At 39.5% G+C, this 15,929-nt stretch overlaps 1 protein-coding gene across 1 annotated transcript in view; it reads left to right on the forward strand.

Moving 5' to 3' along the window:
• ccdc102a (coiled-coil domain containing 102A) overlaps nt 1-15,929 on the forward strand; it is a 94,893-nt gene that overhangs the window by 62,360 nt on the left and 16,604 nt on the right. Inside the window, exons 5-7 of the mRNA XM_041785674.1 lie at nt 807-915; nt 3,390-3,506; nt 5,328-5,537. Coding sequence (XP_041641608.1) covers nt 807-915; nt 3,390-3,506; nt 5,328-5,537 — 436 coding nt within the window. The remainder of the gene's footprint in view (nt 1-806; nt 916-3,389; nt 3,507-5,327; nt 5,538-15,929) is intronic.

A 15,929-nucleotide genomic window follows, 5' to 3' on the forward strand; every position in this document is an offset into this window, starting at 1 on the left:
TTGGCCTTAGAACTCTCCCATGTTGCCATTGTTGCCCAGTGTCTTTCTTATGGTTGAGTCATGAACTCTGACCTTAACTGAGGCCAGTGAGGCTTGCAGGTCTTTGGATCTGGTTCTGGGCTCTTCTGTGACCTCCTGGATGAGTCGTTGTTGCATTCTTGGAGTCCTTTTGGTTGGCTGACCACTCCTAGGAAGGTTCATCACTGTTCCCAGTTTTCTCCATTTGTAGAAAATGGCTCTGACTGTGGTTTGCTGGAGTCCCAAAACCTTGGAAATGGCTTTGTAACCTTTATAGACTGATAGTTGATAGATTTCAGTCACTTTGTTTCTTTTTCATTTGTTCTTGAATTTCTTTGTATCGTGGCATAATGCGTTTCTTTCTGAGATCTTGTAGCCTACTTCACTTTGTCTGACAGTTTCTAATTAAGGGATTTTTTGATTCAAAAATCTGGCGGTGATCAGGCCTGGGTGTGGCCAGTGATATTAAACTCATCTTTCCAAAAACTGTGGTTAATCACAGTTAACTCATGACGGGGGGGGGGGGGGGGGGGTTCGTTTTTTAACACAGGGCCAGATAGGTTTGGATTTTTCTCTCCTCTTGAAAAATTTAATAATAGTTCAACTTCTGCATGTTTTATCTACTTGGGTTGTCTTTGTGAAATATAAAAATTGGTTTGATGATCTCAAACATTTAAGTGTGATAAATATGCAAAAACCTCAGGAATCTGAAAGGAGACAAATACTTTTTCACGGCACTGTGCATTTGATTAAGCACTGATCTGTATGTTGTCTTTGTGTTTCCATAGAGACAAGCTGGCACTGAGTAAGAGCATCGAGAGGCTTGAGGCTGAACTCAGTCAGTGGAAACTTAAATATGAGGAGCTCAGCAAGAGCAAACAAGAGGCGCTCAAACAGGTGAGACTTCCATGGTGTCATTCTGACTTCTGAGTATCTGTGCGGACCATAGTTGGACACCAGGTCAGTGCTTTACCATGGCACAAAGTCCTCTACTCTGGCAGAAGTGGCGACTATGTGGTTACCATGGCAAGTTTTTGTCAAAAATTTTGGACCGTTTTCTTTCAGCTGAACTACAGAATTTCAACAAAACTACACGTTTTTAATCTGCTTAAATCAGAATAACAGTGCTTGTAACTTTTCCAAAATTTTTCTTTAAGGGAAGTTATTTGTAAGGGACCGTGTAAAACGGGACATCAAGTGGTGCCTTCATGCTGCTCCAGCCTAAATCTGCTCCACTCTTCTCAGGATTAGTACTGTTTTTTTTGTGATGAAATTTATATTGTCATTTTCAAAAATATGCATTTCATTGTAGTAACAACTGAATGATACAAGCCAAGGCATATCAAATTAAAATAAAACAAAACAGAGCAAAACAAACAAAATAAACAAAAGGCGACGCCCCCACTCCTCGCTCCCCAGATAGATCTCAATGAAATATAGTAAAATATAATATGATAATAATGATAAATACTGTTGATAAACTGTGTACTAATAATAATAATAATAATAGTAATTATTAGTAATACCAGGTTTCAGGCAGCTTTCTGTTCTACCATTGGTACAACTAAGTCCCCACACTTGCATCCCGGGGCATACAGACATTGCAGCGGTAGGCAAAGACACCGCAGGTGGATCCTCACCTGAAGAGTCCCCACCCACCACTGCCATGCCAGCATACCTCCACCCTGCCACTGAGAAGAAGTACCAAAGAGTTAAAAGGCAGAGATTGTCCCCACAGCAAAACACACATTAACACACTACCCTTCACAGAAGGTCAGAAAATTACATGAGAGAGATCAGATGCAGCAACAAATCACAAAAAATTTTGGATCATGTCTATAGATCTTTCCCAAGATGAAATTGTTCTTTCAGTAGCTCCATGTAACCTAGCCACTGAGAGCTCCATAACAGCAACATCAAGGTAAATATTTAGCCATTGAGGTTTTGGGAGAGAATGCGGTGGTTTCCACCGTGTGGCCAGCAATTTTTTGCTGCTGTTAGGCCAGCGAATAATAAACATTTTTTAGAGAGAGAGATATTTAACGTTGACAAGTCATTCAGGAGCAAGATGGGGGGGTACGTGGCACTACATAATCCAAGATTTCTGTAAGCAAAGAGCTGACCAATTTCCAAAAGTGAGAAACATCTTTGCATGTCCAAAACATATTTATGAAAGATCCAACAAGTCCATCAGAACACAAAGTACATCTTGGCAATGTTAGAGGATTAGTACTAGGCATTTGGTCATTTGCACCACCTTGATAGTTCCCATACCCTTAAATTAAAACTTGTGTGGATGCAACAGCATGCAGAAGAATGTGGTGATAATGTATTTTGATTCTCTATGGGACAGTGCCCCATGTTTTTAGATTTTTATACATGAAAAATAACATTTTGCATCTTAAGTTAAATATTATTTCCTTTTCACTCTTCCTTTGGAGCAGTATCTATCTTTATCGTCCCCACAGAGCCAAATCTCTGAAAGTTAGATCAACACATGGATGAATCATTATTATGACACAGGCTGTTCTTTAAACAGGCCTCTGGGAGAAACCTGTGTAACGTTTTAGCAGTGTTACACCACTAGGGGGCAGTCCAGGTCTGCAGAGAGGAGAATCATCAGGGTGAACATGAGCCAGCAAACACAGTTCTTACATAAGACTCAGTGAATTGTAAAGCCACTAAAGGGGGAGAGAAGAGGGGACGAGAGGGGATCTGAGAGTCGATGGTGATGATGGAGATAAGTGAAAGAAGAGATAACAGAGACTGGATCAGGTTAAGGGCTGAAGGTAGGACCATGACGTGCTTCTCTGATTCTGCAAAATATACAAATAAACTGGCTTTTTAACTTCAAAGTTGTAACAACTTTATAGTGATCGTGGATTATCAGTCAGCACTTTCAGTAAAATGAGGAGTTTGAATCATTTGGTTTTTCATGAACCTAGCAGGATGGATGTAAAAGATTTAACAAACACCAACAAAGTGACAAACACAACATTAGCTGTTTACTGTTCACCTGTACAGTTTGCAAATAATAAAAAGATCTAACAAATTATTTTGGTGTATTTGAATGAAAGGGTTTATCACTATAAAGGAGAGTTTGATGCTTTGCTGTTCAAACTCTGATCACTTTATCTGATGATAAAACGCTACTACACATGTGATAAACAGTGTCTTTAAGTCAGCCAGTTCGTTTTCAGCTTTGGAGCGGCACCATTAAAATCAGGGGATGTTGTAGGGGGGTTTAAATTGATATTAATGGTCTTTCAGTGTTGTCAGGGAAAATTGTAAATCATTAACAACAAATATCAAGCTGAAATGCCAAACTCTTCGACATTTTGTCTTATCTATCCTCTTTATATTAATTCCAGCTGAACCTGCTGAAGGAAATTCATCAGGATGAACTCGGCCGTATATCTGAAGACTTGGAAGATGAACTGGGGGCCCGAACCAGTATGGACAAGAAACTTGCCGAACTACGAGCAGAGGTGAGGAACTATGGAGCGCAGAAAAATGTTGAAGCCAATAAAAGAGTGGGAGGAAAGAGAGTTTGGGCAGCTTTTTATAGCTTTATAGCTGCCTAAACTCCCTTTCTTTCAAAAGAAATCCATTTTTTTCCTGTACAATAATTTGATTTTGTCAAAACATAGGATGACTTTTTATGCTTTATTAGGATTTTTGTTATTTCTACAGGATATTTCAGAAGAATATACTGATTCCTTGCCTGCTCTTGCTTTCCATTCAAAAATTTCTCACCTATACTGCCATCTAGTGGTTGCCCCCAGATTTTATTCACCCTGCAGTGCAGAAATGTTTTTCAGTGTGTTAGTTCTATCCTCACCTTGCAAAGCAGATTGATTTGCCTGATTCCGTGTTTCTCACTGTGAAACAAATCCATCTGGTGTGTCCTATCCAGGTCTGAAAGTTAAATATCACAGTATGTAATCACAGGGTAATCATGCACTGGTTAGCAATGTTACATGAATGATTTTTATGTAGGCTCGTTTATGAACATCAGACTTTGTGGCTAGTGATTCCCAGAGGTGGACACAGTTATTCAAAAATGTAACTTTGTTAACCACTAATTTGTTAATAAAGACTTTAAGTATGACTGAAGCCAATGACTTTATCCTGATGATGGGTAACTGAAGTTAATAATGAAATTTATATTAAATGTGGAAAAAAAGCATTAGCTTTTGAAATTCAGTAGATCCAAGTTCCAAAAAGTCATAATTTCTTAGAAAACAGGAAGTCATATACATGTCAGTGCTAATAATCTACAAGTCTGCAACAAATAATCTAAAGTCATTGACTTTATCGTGGCCTTCCACCCTCAGAAAGATTGCCAAAAGCACATAGCTACCGAGCAGCAGACTATAAATAAAGCACCTGAAGCAAAGATGGACATTGCTGCAGGTTATGCTTAACAAACAAACAGTGGGCAAACTCATCTCAGCTTCATTTTCTCACTGCCTCCTGCAATGCAAGTCACTAAACAGTGATGCCACCTAGTGGTGAGATGTTTTATCATTTTATCAGACTTTTTTCTCTCCTCTCCATGGCCAGCAGTCCACGTGGTACAAATGAATTTAAGCAACAATCATAACTTGAGTGGACACCAAATTTACCAGAAGTTGGAATTACTGATAATCTTTTTTCAATTAACATTCTTTTAAATAATGAATAAATTTATTCCTAAGTAGTGATAAGCTATGAGAGACATGCTCTCAACTCTGTTCAGAGCCTCACTGGCTGCAGGCTGGTCAACACAGAACAGCAAACAACCTAAAACTAACTTCTTCCTGAAGACCCTGAACCTATGGCCATATGTTCAGTATGTTCCTTCCTTCACGATCCAAAGCTCTTGATCCCAAGTGGAAGTTGATAAAGAACCAATGAGCAAAAGTTTGATCTATTTGTCCCTCTCTCTCTGCAGGATGTTTGACTGGAACTGACGTCACTTCAGTCAGCCTGTCTGCACAACAATTTCGTATTAGTTTTGGTCATTTGTACTGCTTTTATTGTGGATCAGTTGTGATAAAACAGTTGATTTGTGTTCTGAGTGTAATCAGACTTAAAATTAGACTAAAGATATTAATGTGGCAGCGATTTTCCTCCACTAAAGATTAAGTGAGCTTGTGTTTCCCCGTTTATAAAGGTTTAGTCATGTTCACTGACTGACCTCATCTGTTTATCTCTGAAAAACTCAACTGGATCCAGCTCTGTCTTTAACCGTCAAGCCGTTAAACTGTACCCCTAATACCCATTCAGTCTCCTCAGCATTCTCTTCTTTCCACTTCCTGTGTCAGATGGAGAGGCTGCAGGTGGAGAATGCTGCAGAGTGGGGTCGAAGGGAGCGTTTGGAAACAGAGAAACTGGCCTTGGAGAGGGACAATAAGAAGCTGAGGGCTCAGGCTGAGGACCTGGAGGAGCAACTGGCAAAAAAACGCAGACAGGCCGCCTCTGCACTTGACACCGACCTCAAAGCGATCCAGACTGAGCTGTTTGAAAGAAACAAGGTGGGCAAGATTGTCTTTTTTAAAGTCCCTCAGCTGAGGCTGTGTTAGGCACACTGACTTCATAGTTTCAGCTGAAAGCAGACATCTTCTCTTCTCGCTGCTGTCTGTGTGTGAGAAAAGCTAAGAGCTAGATTGATTTTGTTTTGTGTCTTGTGTTGAAACTATGGTATTGATCCAGACACAGAATGAGAAACAAGAGCAGCCGATTAAGATGCTAGATTCACCAGCACACACTCTAACACACCTATACACACACACACACACACACACACACAAAGAGGAAGATGCATAAAAACACACTCAGGTGGTGATTGATGGTAGAATCATCTTTAGAGCTTTGGGAACTTCTGCTCTGATTGATGTTCGCTGTCACATCGCGACCCTGGAGGAGTTACAGGACGAGTGAGAGCTGAAGATAATATTTTATATTTTAAGGGTTGTGATTGTATGTTGCTCTCTATGTTGGATCATCTTTTGGCTGGTGATCGATGTAACACACCAACATAAGGTTTCTCTACAGTATGTGTATGTGTGCATACTTGTAGCCTAAGGCCCCTGCTTTCCTGGAGGCCTCATATGAGATAAGAAAGTGTGGCTAACAGTGTAACTCTTAATGCACCCACCGATGGTAGCAGGGCTGAATACTGACACCTGCTAAATGCGGTGGATTCATCCACGGAGGGTGAGCCACTTTGGAGGGTTGACTTTATCAGCATCTCAAACTCTTCCTCCCTCTAACTGTGCTCGGCTGTTAGCGCCAGTGTTTGTGAATTAGATGCTTGTTTCAATGAGGCTGATTAACACTGAGAAAGTATTTTTTCCAGAATAACTGCCAAGTGACTAGTTTATCTATTAGGGTGTTAGAAAGTATCAATACACTGATATATCACAATATTTCACAGCGCAATACTGTATCTATATTTTAAAATGCAGTATTGATATATTTTTAATGAATAATTTACTTTGTTGGTGCGGTAGTTTGTGGTGTAATTTCACCCCCTGACCACTAGTCGGCGGCAGGCACCCGCAGCCGGCTGCAGGCAGTTGACTCTTCCCTCTTCTCCTCTGCATGGACAACGAGATAACCCAAGACTTCCGGTCTGAGTGAACCGGTTGCTCAGGTCTACCCAGCAGTGCAGCTTCTGCTGCATTCATAGCAGTAGCTTAGCGGCTAACAGCTAATGTGAAAGAAGCCTGCTGAAGCTACCGCTGATTTTTACTCATGTCACCATAATTGCCCTGTCAATACTTTGCTTTTTGTTTTTGTAAGGACTGATAAGGAAATTTCCAATATTCTTAATATTTCTACTGATTCATAGATGTTCTGTTAGCTAATTCAAGGTCCCAGGTCCCACTGTACGGTCAGGAGTGGAGACTCTAGGCGTCTCTCCTCTTCTCCTGGGTTGATAGTCTAAACTCACATTCCTGAGTGGGATAAAATGCTGTTTGTTCCTATAGTCAAGGATCGTTTACTCACAGTTTGAACCTTAGACAGAGACATATGTCAGAGTCTGTGTATCATATTTTGAGTTATGATCAAGATTAAGGGTTACCAAAAGGTATAATAGGGTGAACTACTTTGGGCTTCGTTGGAAATCTGGCTTCAACCGCTCTCTGTGTTGATGTCACTATTTCTCCTCAGCCTAGACAAAGTATGCAGCTCAACTTGAGTCATCTTGTCTCTCGTGTCTTTCTCTCACCTCAGTTTTGGAGTATTTATGAAATATTTCTTTATCAAGGACCTGCACCGTCATAGTTTCCCAAGAATGACGGCTTCCGTAGTACAATAAAAACAGCACTGGACCGCCACGTGATGCCCTCCTCACAACACAGTCCATCAGTCTTTAAAGCTGGCCATGAGGATCAGTCTTCCTCCACAAGCCCTTTGTCATTATGTTAAGACATATAAGCTGATGTACTGTGAAATATAAAAGATTTACTCTATATTGATTTATTTTTCCACTTTTCTTTTAAAAATCCTGAAAGCATTTTAATTCATTACAACAAAGGGAAAATCCTCATCTTCAAATTGCAAAAAAAATGTGACTGATGAATGATGTGACTGTGTCTCTGTCTCTGTCTGACTCTCACCTTCCTCAGGCTTTCTTTGTCATCTCACCTCCACATTATGACAAACTGGTGGAGTTATTTTCAGGTAGGTTGGGCTTCAACGGTAGAAACTTTTGAGTCTGCAAATCAGACATTTAGAAAATCACTTTCAAACTTAATTTTGTATAAAATCTACTGAACCATATTCTTATCTCATTCATATTCATGTCTGGACAGAAAAACAGAGTTCATGCAGATTCAGTCAAATAGGGGATGTGACTTTCCTGCGGTCACAAGGTGGGGGTGTTTACTCACTGTGAGTCTCTGTCTGCGAGAACTCCACTCAGAAAACCTGCTGTGTCTGAGATAAATCTATACTTAATCTGGACATTTCTAGTTCTTCAGACAATGCTTGTGTGTCTGTAAACATTTTAGATCCTTTCACCTTCATCAACTTTGTGGTAAATCTTTAATGTGCAATTTTTCTTTTTCCATATTTGACTTTGACATTCACATCACTACCACTGTCCTGTGCAGTATCTCTTCCTAACTTCCTCTCTTCCTTCCTTCCTTTCTTCCTTCCTTCTTTGCTTTCTTCCTTCCTTTCTTCCTTATTTCCTTCCTTCTTTCCTTCCTTCCCAACTTCCTTCCTTACTAACTTCCTTCCTAACTTCCTTCCTTCCTTCTTAACATCCTTTCTTCCTTCCTTCCTTCCTTCCTTCTTTCTCAACTTCCTTCCTTCTTTCTCAACTTCCTTCCTTCCTTCCTAACTTCCTTCCTTCCCTCCTTCTTTCCTAACTTCCTTCCTTCCCTTCTTCTTTCCTAATTTCCCTCCTTCCTTCCTTCCTTTTTCTTTCCTTCCCTCCTTCTTTCCTTCCTCACATTGTAAACTATGTGTGGTCATTACCTGGAGCGTGACTGACTGAGGCTGACAGTGGCAGAGATGGTTGTATAAGTTTATAGTAGTTTATATGAGATTGTTGCATGAATCACCTTGAGATGAAAACAAAAGGCCGTCTACAAATCCCTCAGTGGCTAACATAGTTATAGTATTATCTCAGTGGTCTGTGCTGTCAGGAAGGACTCTTATGAAGTAAAAGCTTCTATTCTTCTGAAATTAAAGTTTGTCATGACTGTTAGAGCAGCGGACAGTGCCACAGGTTCTTCAGCATGCCCTCTACATCACTGGCGTTACACTGATGTTAAGAGAATTACAAAGTTCAGTTGGCTTTCTTTCTAATGTGTGAAAGTGAAATGGCACTGCCGTGATGGCTGCTTGTCTTCTGTCATTTCCCTGGATTTGTTTCTATATCATCATGGCAGTATTTTTGGTAGGTAGCTCTGAAATGACATCATGACAAGGCCCCAGCCCTGTGTGTGTGCGTGTTTGTGTGAGCTGTGCATGGATATGTTTGACAATCTCCTGTCTCCTTAAATGGCTCTAATAGCAGCCGGCCGACTCGGCAGCCATGGCTGTAGCAGCAAGTATGTGTGTAAGTGTTGGTCAATATAAGTGCCCCCCCCCCCCCATTAGCATTCCATCTAACAGGGCGATTTATGATGCTCTCAGGTTTACTTAAGATAATATAAACGCTAAAATACACAGGTTTGAAAATGTTCTTTTTAACCTTAACCTGTTCAAAAAAGACAAAGTCAAAAAGTTTACCACAGTATTAATTAGATGAAAGCACCATGGTTCAGAGATGTGTACAAAAATGAAACAGATCTACACACACGGTAGGACAGTATTTCACAGAACAACTCAAGACAGCCTTTTCAATATACAACAAGCAGGCTACAGCCAGGCCCCGCTCGCTATTAATAATTAAAAAATAATTATATCCAATCCCAGTACAGTCAGAGCAAGAAAGGAGGAACATCATTGTGTGTATGTGAAGCTCCTGCGCTCTGCTTCAAAAAAGAAAAAGAAAATAAACACCTTTAGCATCGGATCTTACTGACCGGTGTCTAAGCCCTATAAAGTAATGAGGTGGACAACATGAGGGCTTTGAGCAGGTTTCAGACTTTAAGCTTTGGTGTGACCTGTGGTCAGATGAGTAGAACAGCTCTGCACAAGCTCAAGTCCATTTACTTGGACAAAGATAGACCTGCCTATGCTAGCTAACATAAGGTTAGAGTTCAGACTCAGAAAACTTTTTTTATCCCAATTCGGGTATTTTTTTTATCTACAAAGAACAGCTGACCTGAAACGTCAGAGGCTCTCCATTAACAGTCAGTACTTTACAGAGGCGCTCATTGGCATGTTGACCCCCTGTGGCCCCTGTTAGGATGACACACCCGGCCAGACAAAGATTCAACCAGGTAGAGCTGCTTTGGGTCGCATGCTGTGAAGCGATGTGGAAACCTGCAGCGTTAATTTTGGCAAGTATTTTCAATTTTAGTCTTAGTCTTGAGATGAAATGTCTTTTAGTTTGAGTCACATTTAGTCATTTAGTCTTTATAGTTTTAGTCTAGTTTTAGTCGACGAAAACTCCAAACATTAGCCTTTACTTTTAGTCCAAGCATTTATTCTCTTGCCTAAATCTGGTACTAAATCATGGTAGTGTGTTCTCTGCGCTCTGCCAAACCTGGGGTCCCTGCTTTCTACAGCTGAGAGGGTGAATAGCTACAGATGTATTGTTTTTTTGACAGATTTACCCACAGTGGAGAAACATCACGGATTTTGAAGTGTGACAAAAACTACATTACATTTTAGTCTAGTTTTAGTCATCTTGATAAAAACTAAACTTACTTTTAGTAAGCTTCAGTCATAACAGATCTATTTTTGTTAGTCTTAGTCTGTTTTTTGTCATGGACACAAAGACTGTGAACAAACATTTTTAGTCATCATTTTGGTTGATAAACACGTGAACTCTGCTGTGCCACCCGTTTCTGTTTATTCAGTGAGGGGAGGCATAGATACCATTGTTAGGTATCAGTTCTGATACCAAGCTGAAATATTCGTACTCATGAAAAACTGTAAATACCATAGTCCGTGTAATTTAAAAGCATGATGTTAGTCTCTCATTATGTCATAAATGAGGATGATGAAAGTAGAGGAGAGTGGAACTCTGCACTGATAAATGGCCAAAAGAAGGAAAGAGCATGTGATTAAAATAAAACAAACTTTAACATAATTCTAAGAGCAGTAATAGCATTTTTAAGTTATAATATTTCTACTTGGTTTCAGTGAGTTTCCAAAAGTAAGTACTGGAAATCGGTGGTGCTTGTGCATCCCTAATTCAATGCAACGATTTTTATTCTTGTTCTATTGTTACAGTGTTTTTTTTCTACTCTGGTTTGACTTAGGCTGGGCAATTTAGATTAAATACAAATATGGCCAACTGCAATTTCAAATCGCAGAGGGAGCAATTTTCTTAAACCTAGAATGTGTTATCTGTGTGTCCTTTCATTTTTTTGTAGATCAGGGGTGTCAAACTCAAGGCCCGGGGGCCAAATCTGGCCCATGGAGCAGTTAAATCCGGCCGGCAAAATGACCTCATATTTCTGTTACAACTGGCCCATCAGTCTGAGGTCTGCAGATTTCCTCAAGTATAAAAATGTGGACTTATCTGTGATGATTTAAGATATCCTTGTTAAGTCATAAAATCTGAAAAAGTAAGGAGTAAAAATATTTAGATAAGAAGTCAGGAATGTGGGAAAAGAAATTAATTTGTGTTTTAATTTCATATTTTCCATTCTACATCTCACAATTAGGACTCAAACTTAGGACTGTTACTTTTTATTTTGTACTTTGAGCACTTCAACTCATAATTTTGACTTCTCCTGTAATATTTTGAGCTTTAATATTCATAATTCTAATCTTAGGTCTTATTCTGACCTTTTTAACCACTTATTTTGTATTTTATCTCATATTTTCAACTCCAAACTTTGACTTCATAATCCCATAGTTTGAACTTTTAGACTAACAATTTAAAATTTTAAATCATATTTGGACTTTTAATTTCATGATGACAAATTTCTAATATATTCGCCTTTAAAAAATATTTTACAAATTAAATTTCATGTTTTGACCTTTTTGAATGAATAAATTTACTTTTCTCTGATTGTGAGCCTTTAAACTTATCTTTTTAACTTTTTAAATGTCAAAATCATTTATCATCACTGCTAAGTTTTTGTTTTTGTGTTTTATTACTGGTGAAATGAGGTTGACAGTTTCTGGTTAAAAAGTTGACCCCATTAGGCCCTCAGGTTAGTCCTGAATCCAGAATCCAGCCCCTTCTGTGACTGAGTTTGACACCCCTGTTGTAGATGTGTTTCTAATTTAGAAGAAGAATGACATAGAAATGATCATTCCTTTAAATACAGTTCATATCACATTTGCAGTTTGAGTCTAAAATAATTGTAATTTTTCTTTTTTTTCCATTATCATTTAGCCCTTAACTGCATTTTTTTTAACTTTCCCTCATTTTCGGTCAGAGCAGTCCCATCAGTCCTTCTCCCACTGCATCACTCTTGGGCAGCTCTGATGATTAACCCAAATCTTCAAACCCCTGACCGTGTCTGTGTGTGCAGAAAACACTGTTCCATCTAAATGAATGCTAAATCCAGAATAGGAGGGGGAAGGGCGTGTTTCTTCTGTATGTTTGCATAAAGGCATATATAGGTGTTATATTATTGTTTTTTTGTTTTTTTTTACAAATCTGCTTCATTTTACATTAAAATATTTGATTTATGTGCATATGTCTCTGAGCATAAGCTTGCAATATGTTGCGTGTGTTGTATATGCCTCTGTTTTAGTGGAACAGATGTAGTGCCAGACTTCAGGGTCTCTCCAGTCAAGAAGAAACATTTAACAGGCAGTTTGGCACATACGAATACACACAACATACGCACATACGCACACAAGTATTGTGACATAAACAAACCCTGAACTGGGCCTCTGCATGTGAACACCCTGTCAGAGGTTTGGCACAAACACACGAGCTGATTTACACGCACGTTTATAAGAAAGATGGTGAAACGTGTAGACAGAGGCACACAGACACACATTCATGCTCATAGATCATTCAGTAATCTGTTATGTTTCATAGAGGAGGGGGCTCCCATCTTCCCCTCCCCCTCTGCTCCTCACAGACATTTATTACATGCCTTGAAAGATAACGCTGTAGGGAATATGGAGGTTTCCAGCCTGTGTTTGCTGTGAGGTGTACAGTAAAATCCTGACACATTTATTGTCTGACAGAAAACAGATCAGAGAGCACAGCCAGGATGTGTTTGTGTCACGCTGCCTGTCAACAACCTCAGAGACCCCTGCTTTCTAGATTTTTTTTTTGTTCTTTTGGGAAAAATGTTTGGCTTTCTTTTTTTAACTTAGGGTTTGCTAAATCTAAATCTGGGTGAAATTACGGGAGTAGAAATTAGTGTTCTTTTTTGAATGTCTTCCCCTGTCCCTCTAATTTGAAATGGGGGTCTCCTGGATGGTTATCTAGGCCGATATTGGGCATCGGGCTGATTATCTGTATTGACTTTTTATCTAACCAACACTATAAAACATATGAATACCAAAACCTACACCTGGCTCTGCTGTGATGTATCAGCCTTTGTCTGTCTTTGACCTCTTCTCAGTTTTACCTGTTGTCCCGCCTGCAGCACTATCTGATTAGCCAGACGTCAGAATAAGCCAATGGGCCATGCACCCTCCCCATTACTCCCTGATGCCCACTGCTCATGCTGGGCCATTTCTAGTGTCGATAGAGCTTCAGTGTTCATGTTGCTTTGTTATTATTATTTTTTTTTTCAATCCCTGCGGCTGCCCTGCCTGGCGAGCCATTTGATTTCTTAACATTTAGACATAACCAGTTGTCATCAAAATAGTTTTCCTATGAACTGCAGCTTAGCTCAGGGGTTCTCAACCTTTTCAGCCCGCGACCTCGAAATGAAGGTGTCAGAGACCGGAGACCCCCACTGTACTGGTGGTTGAACTCAGCCATGAACATTCAAGAATAGTCATGTGGAGACAAGGCTGCCCATTAGGGGGCAAAAATGGGAGAGCTTTCTGGGGCCCAGCCAAACTAGGAACCAGCAAAACCATGGTCCATTGTAAAGTTAAGCTGTGGTATTTTATATTTAACCTGAATAATAATCACTCTTATCAAAGATGCAAATTTTAATTCATTTGTGCAGTAAGTAGCCCTCTTAAAAATGCCAATCCTTCTGTTTAAAACAGAATTAAAATACATTAAAAAAAGCTAAAATGGGTTAATAATGGCACAAAATGATGGGAAAGGTGCTAAAATTTGAATGTAAAAGGAGCGGAAATGGGTTAGAAATGGCAAAAATTGGCTTAAAGTGGCAAAAAAATAACCAAAATGGGTTAAAGTGGCAAAAATAGGTATATGAAGTGGTAAAAGGGGATTTAAAAAGTGGCTGAAATGGCGTTAAAGTAGAAAAAATAGGTGGAAATTTGGTAAAATGGGATGAAAAATTGATATAAACTGGCAAAAAAGGGTTAGCTGAGGCAGAAATGGGTTAAAGTGGCAAAAATGGGCTAGTTAAATTGTGAAATGTGGTGAAAAAAAGTGTTAAAGAGGGGTTAATAGTGGCAATAATGGGTCAATAGAGCCAACAATAGGGCAAAGAGTGTTAGGATTTAAATTAAGAAGTAACAAAAACAGACAGAAAAAAGTGGTGGAAAGGGTTTAAAATGGACCAAAAATGGGTTTTAGTGGCAAAAATGTGTTAAAGTTGGCAAAATTGGTGTAAAGTATTTAAATATTCCTAGTTCCTATAAGGCATCTGGAAACCCCCTCTCAGGGTCTCGCAACCCCAAATAGAGTCCCAACCCCAACATTGAGAACCACTGGCTTAGCTTATCTTAACTGCTTCTGCCTCTCCTGCAGGTTTGCAAACTGCTTGGTTCCTCCTCATCCTTTTTATTGAAAATGGTACATTCATCGGATGTAGTGTAGCTTTAGTAGTGAGGGGTTTGAACTGGAGAGATGGCTCTACATCACTGATGCAAAGACTTCACTTTCAGCCATTAATCGTCAATCTAATATTAAAATTACTGAAACTAACGGCCCATTTTTACTTTAAATGCAGGTTGGTTGTAAATATCAGATATCTCTCTCATGAACCACTAATAATCAGAACTGGCCCTGGAAAAAACTAACTTCAAAGAATATGTGGATGAAATAAATTCTGAAACACCAAAAATTCTTTACACAATCAAAAAATGAAAGATCAATAAACAATGTTTTTTAAAAGTCAGTGTTTATTCTTCTGAACTTTATTTGAAGTTGAACACATTAATGTCAGTGTCCTCAACAACGCCTCCCTTAGGTAAATGGCATCATCGTTTTATCGTATAATTTTGGTATAGGGTTGAAAAAACGAAAAACAGGGTGGCAGTGCATCGTCTTTTCCAGCACTCTCAAGATAGTAGCATGTCTCTTTGCCACTAAGCTGGCCTGATGCTAAGTTATCAAACTGGTGAATTCTTAACACAGTTGCATTGGAAAATTCTCTGCTGGTTTCTGTGTTCACTGCTTCAGTTGGATTTCACTCAGTTTTGTGCAAACTCCGAGTGGGTTTTCATGTTACCATAGCCATGGAGCCCAGATCAGTGGAGGCCTGCAGTGATAGTTGTCCCTCTGGAACTTTGTCCCATCTCCACACAGGATCTCTAGAGCTCCAAGTGACCTTCAGGTTCTTGGTCACCTCTCCTACTAAGTTCCCTCTCCTCTGATTGCTCAGTTCGGGCCGTGCAACCAGCTCTGGGAAGAGTCCTGGTTGATCCATTTGAGAATTCTGGGGGCCACTGTGCTCTTTGAACCTTCCAGATCTGTGCCTGTCAACAATCCTGTCTCTGAGATCTACAGGCAGTTCCTTTGACCTCATGGCCTGTTTTTTTTTCTCTGAAATACATTATCAGTTTTCCAAATCTTATCCAATCAGTTAAATTTACCACAGGTGAACAGGTAAAAAAAACCCTAAAATTCTATTTTCACTTTGTCATGATGGGGTACTGAGTGTAGATGAAAGAAAATAAACATGTAAACATGATATTTTTTTACTGTAGGATCAGGCTCAACATAACAGAACAAAAAAAAGCGAAGGGGTCTGAATACTTTCTGAATGCACTGATAGCATGACCACTGGACTGGCCACTCCTCTTTCACTCTCTAGAAACACTCCTTCACACCAGTTTAGCACAGCTGATGATTATTTCAAAGAAACAAAAACAAACACATTTGGAGAGTGATCAGTGAAGACCTCGGTTCCATCTTCATCCTGCTGGCAGCCATGGACACTGTCAGTGTGGAGATAACTGATGGTCAATCACATTTCCTGCTTCATACTCATTGTCAGAACTTGTCA

Source organism: Cheilinus undulatus, linkage group 1 (genome assembly GCF_018320785.1).
Source record: "Cheilinus undulatus linkage group 1, ASM1832078v1, whole genome shotgun sequence".
Lineage (NCBI taxonomy): Eukaryota > Metazoa > Chordata > Actinopteri > Labriformes > Labridae > Cheilinus > Cheilinus undulatus.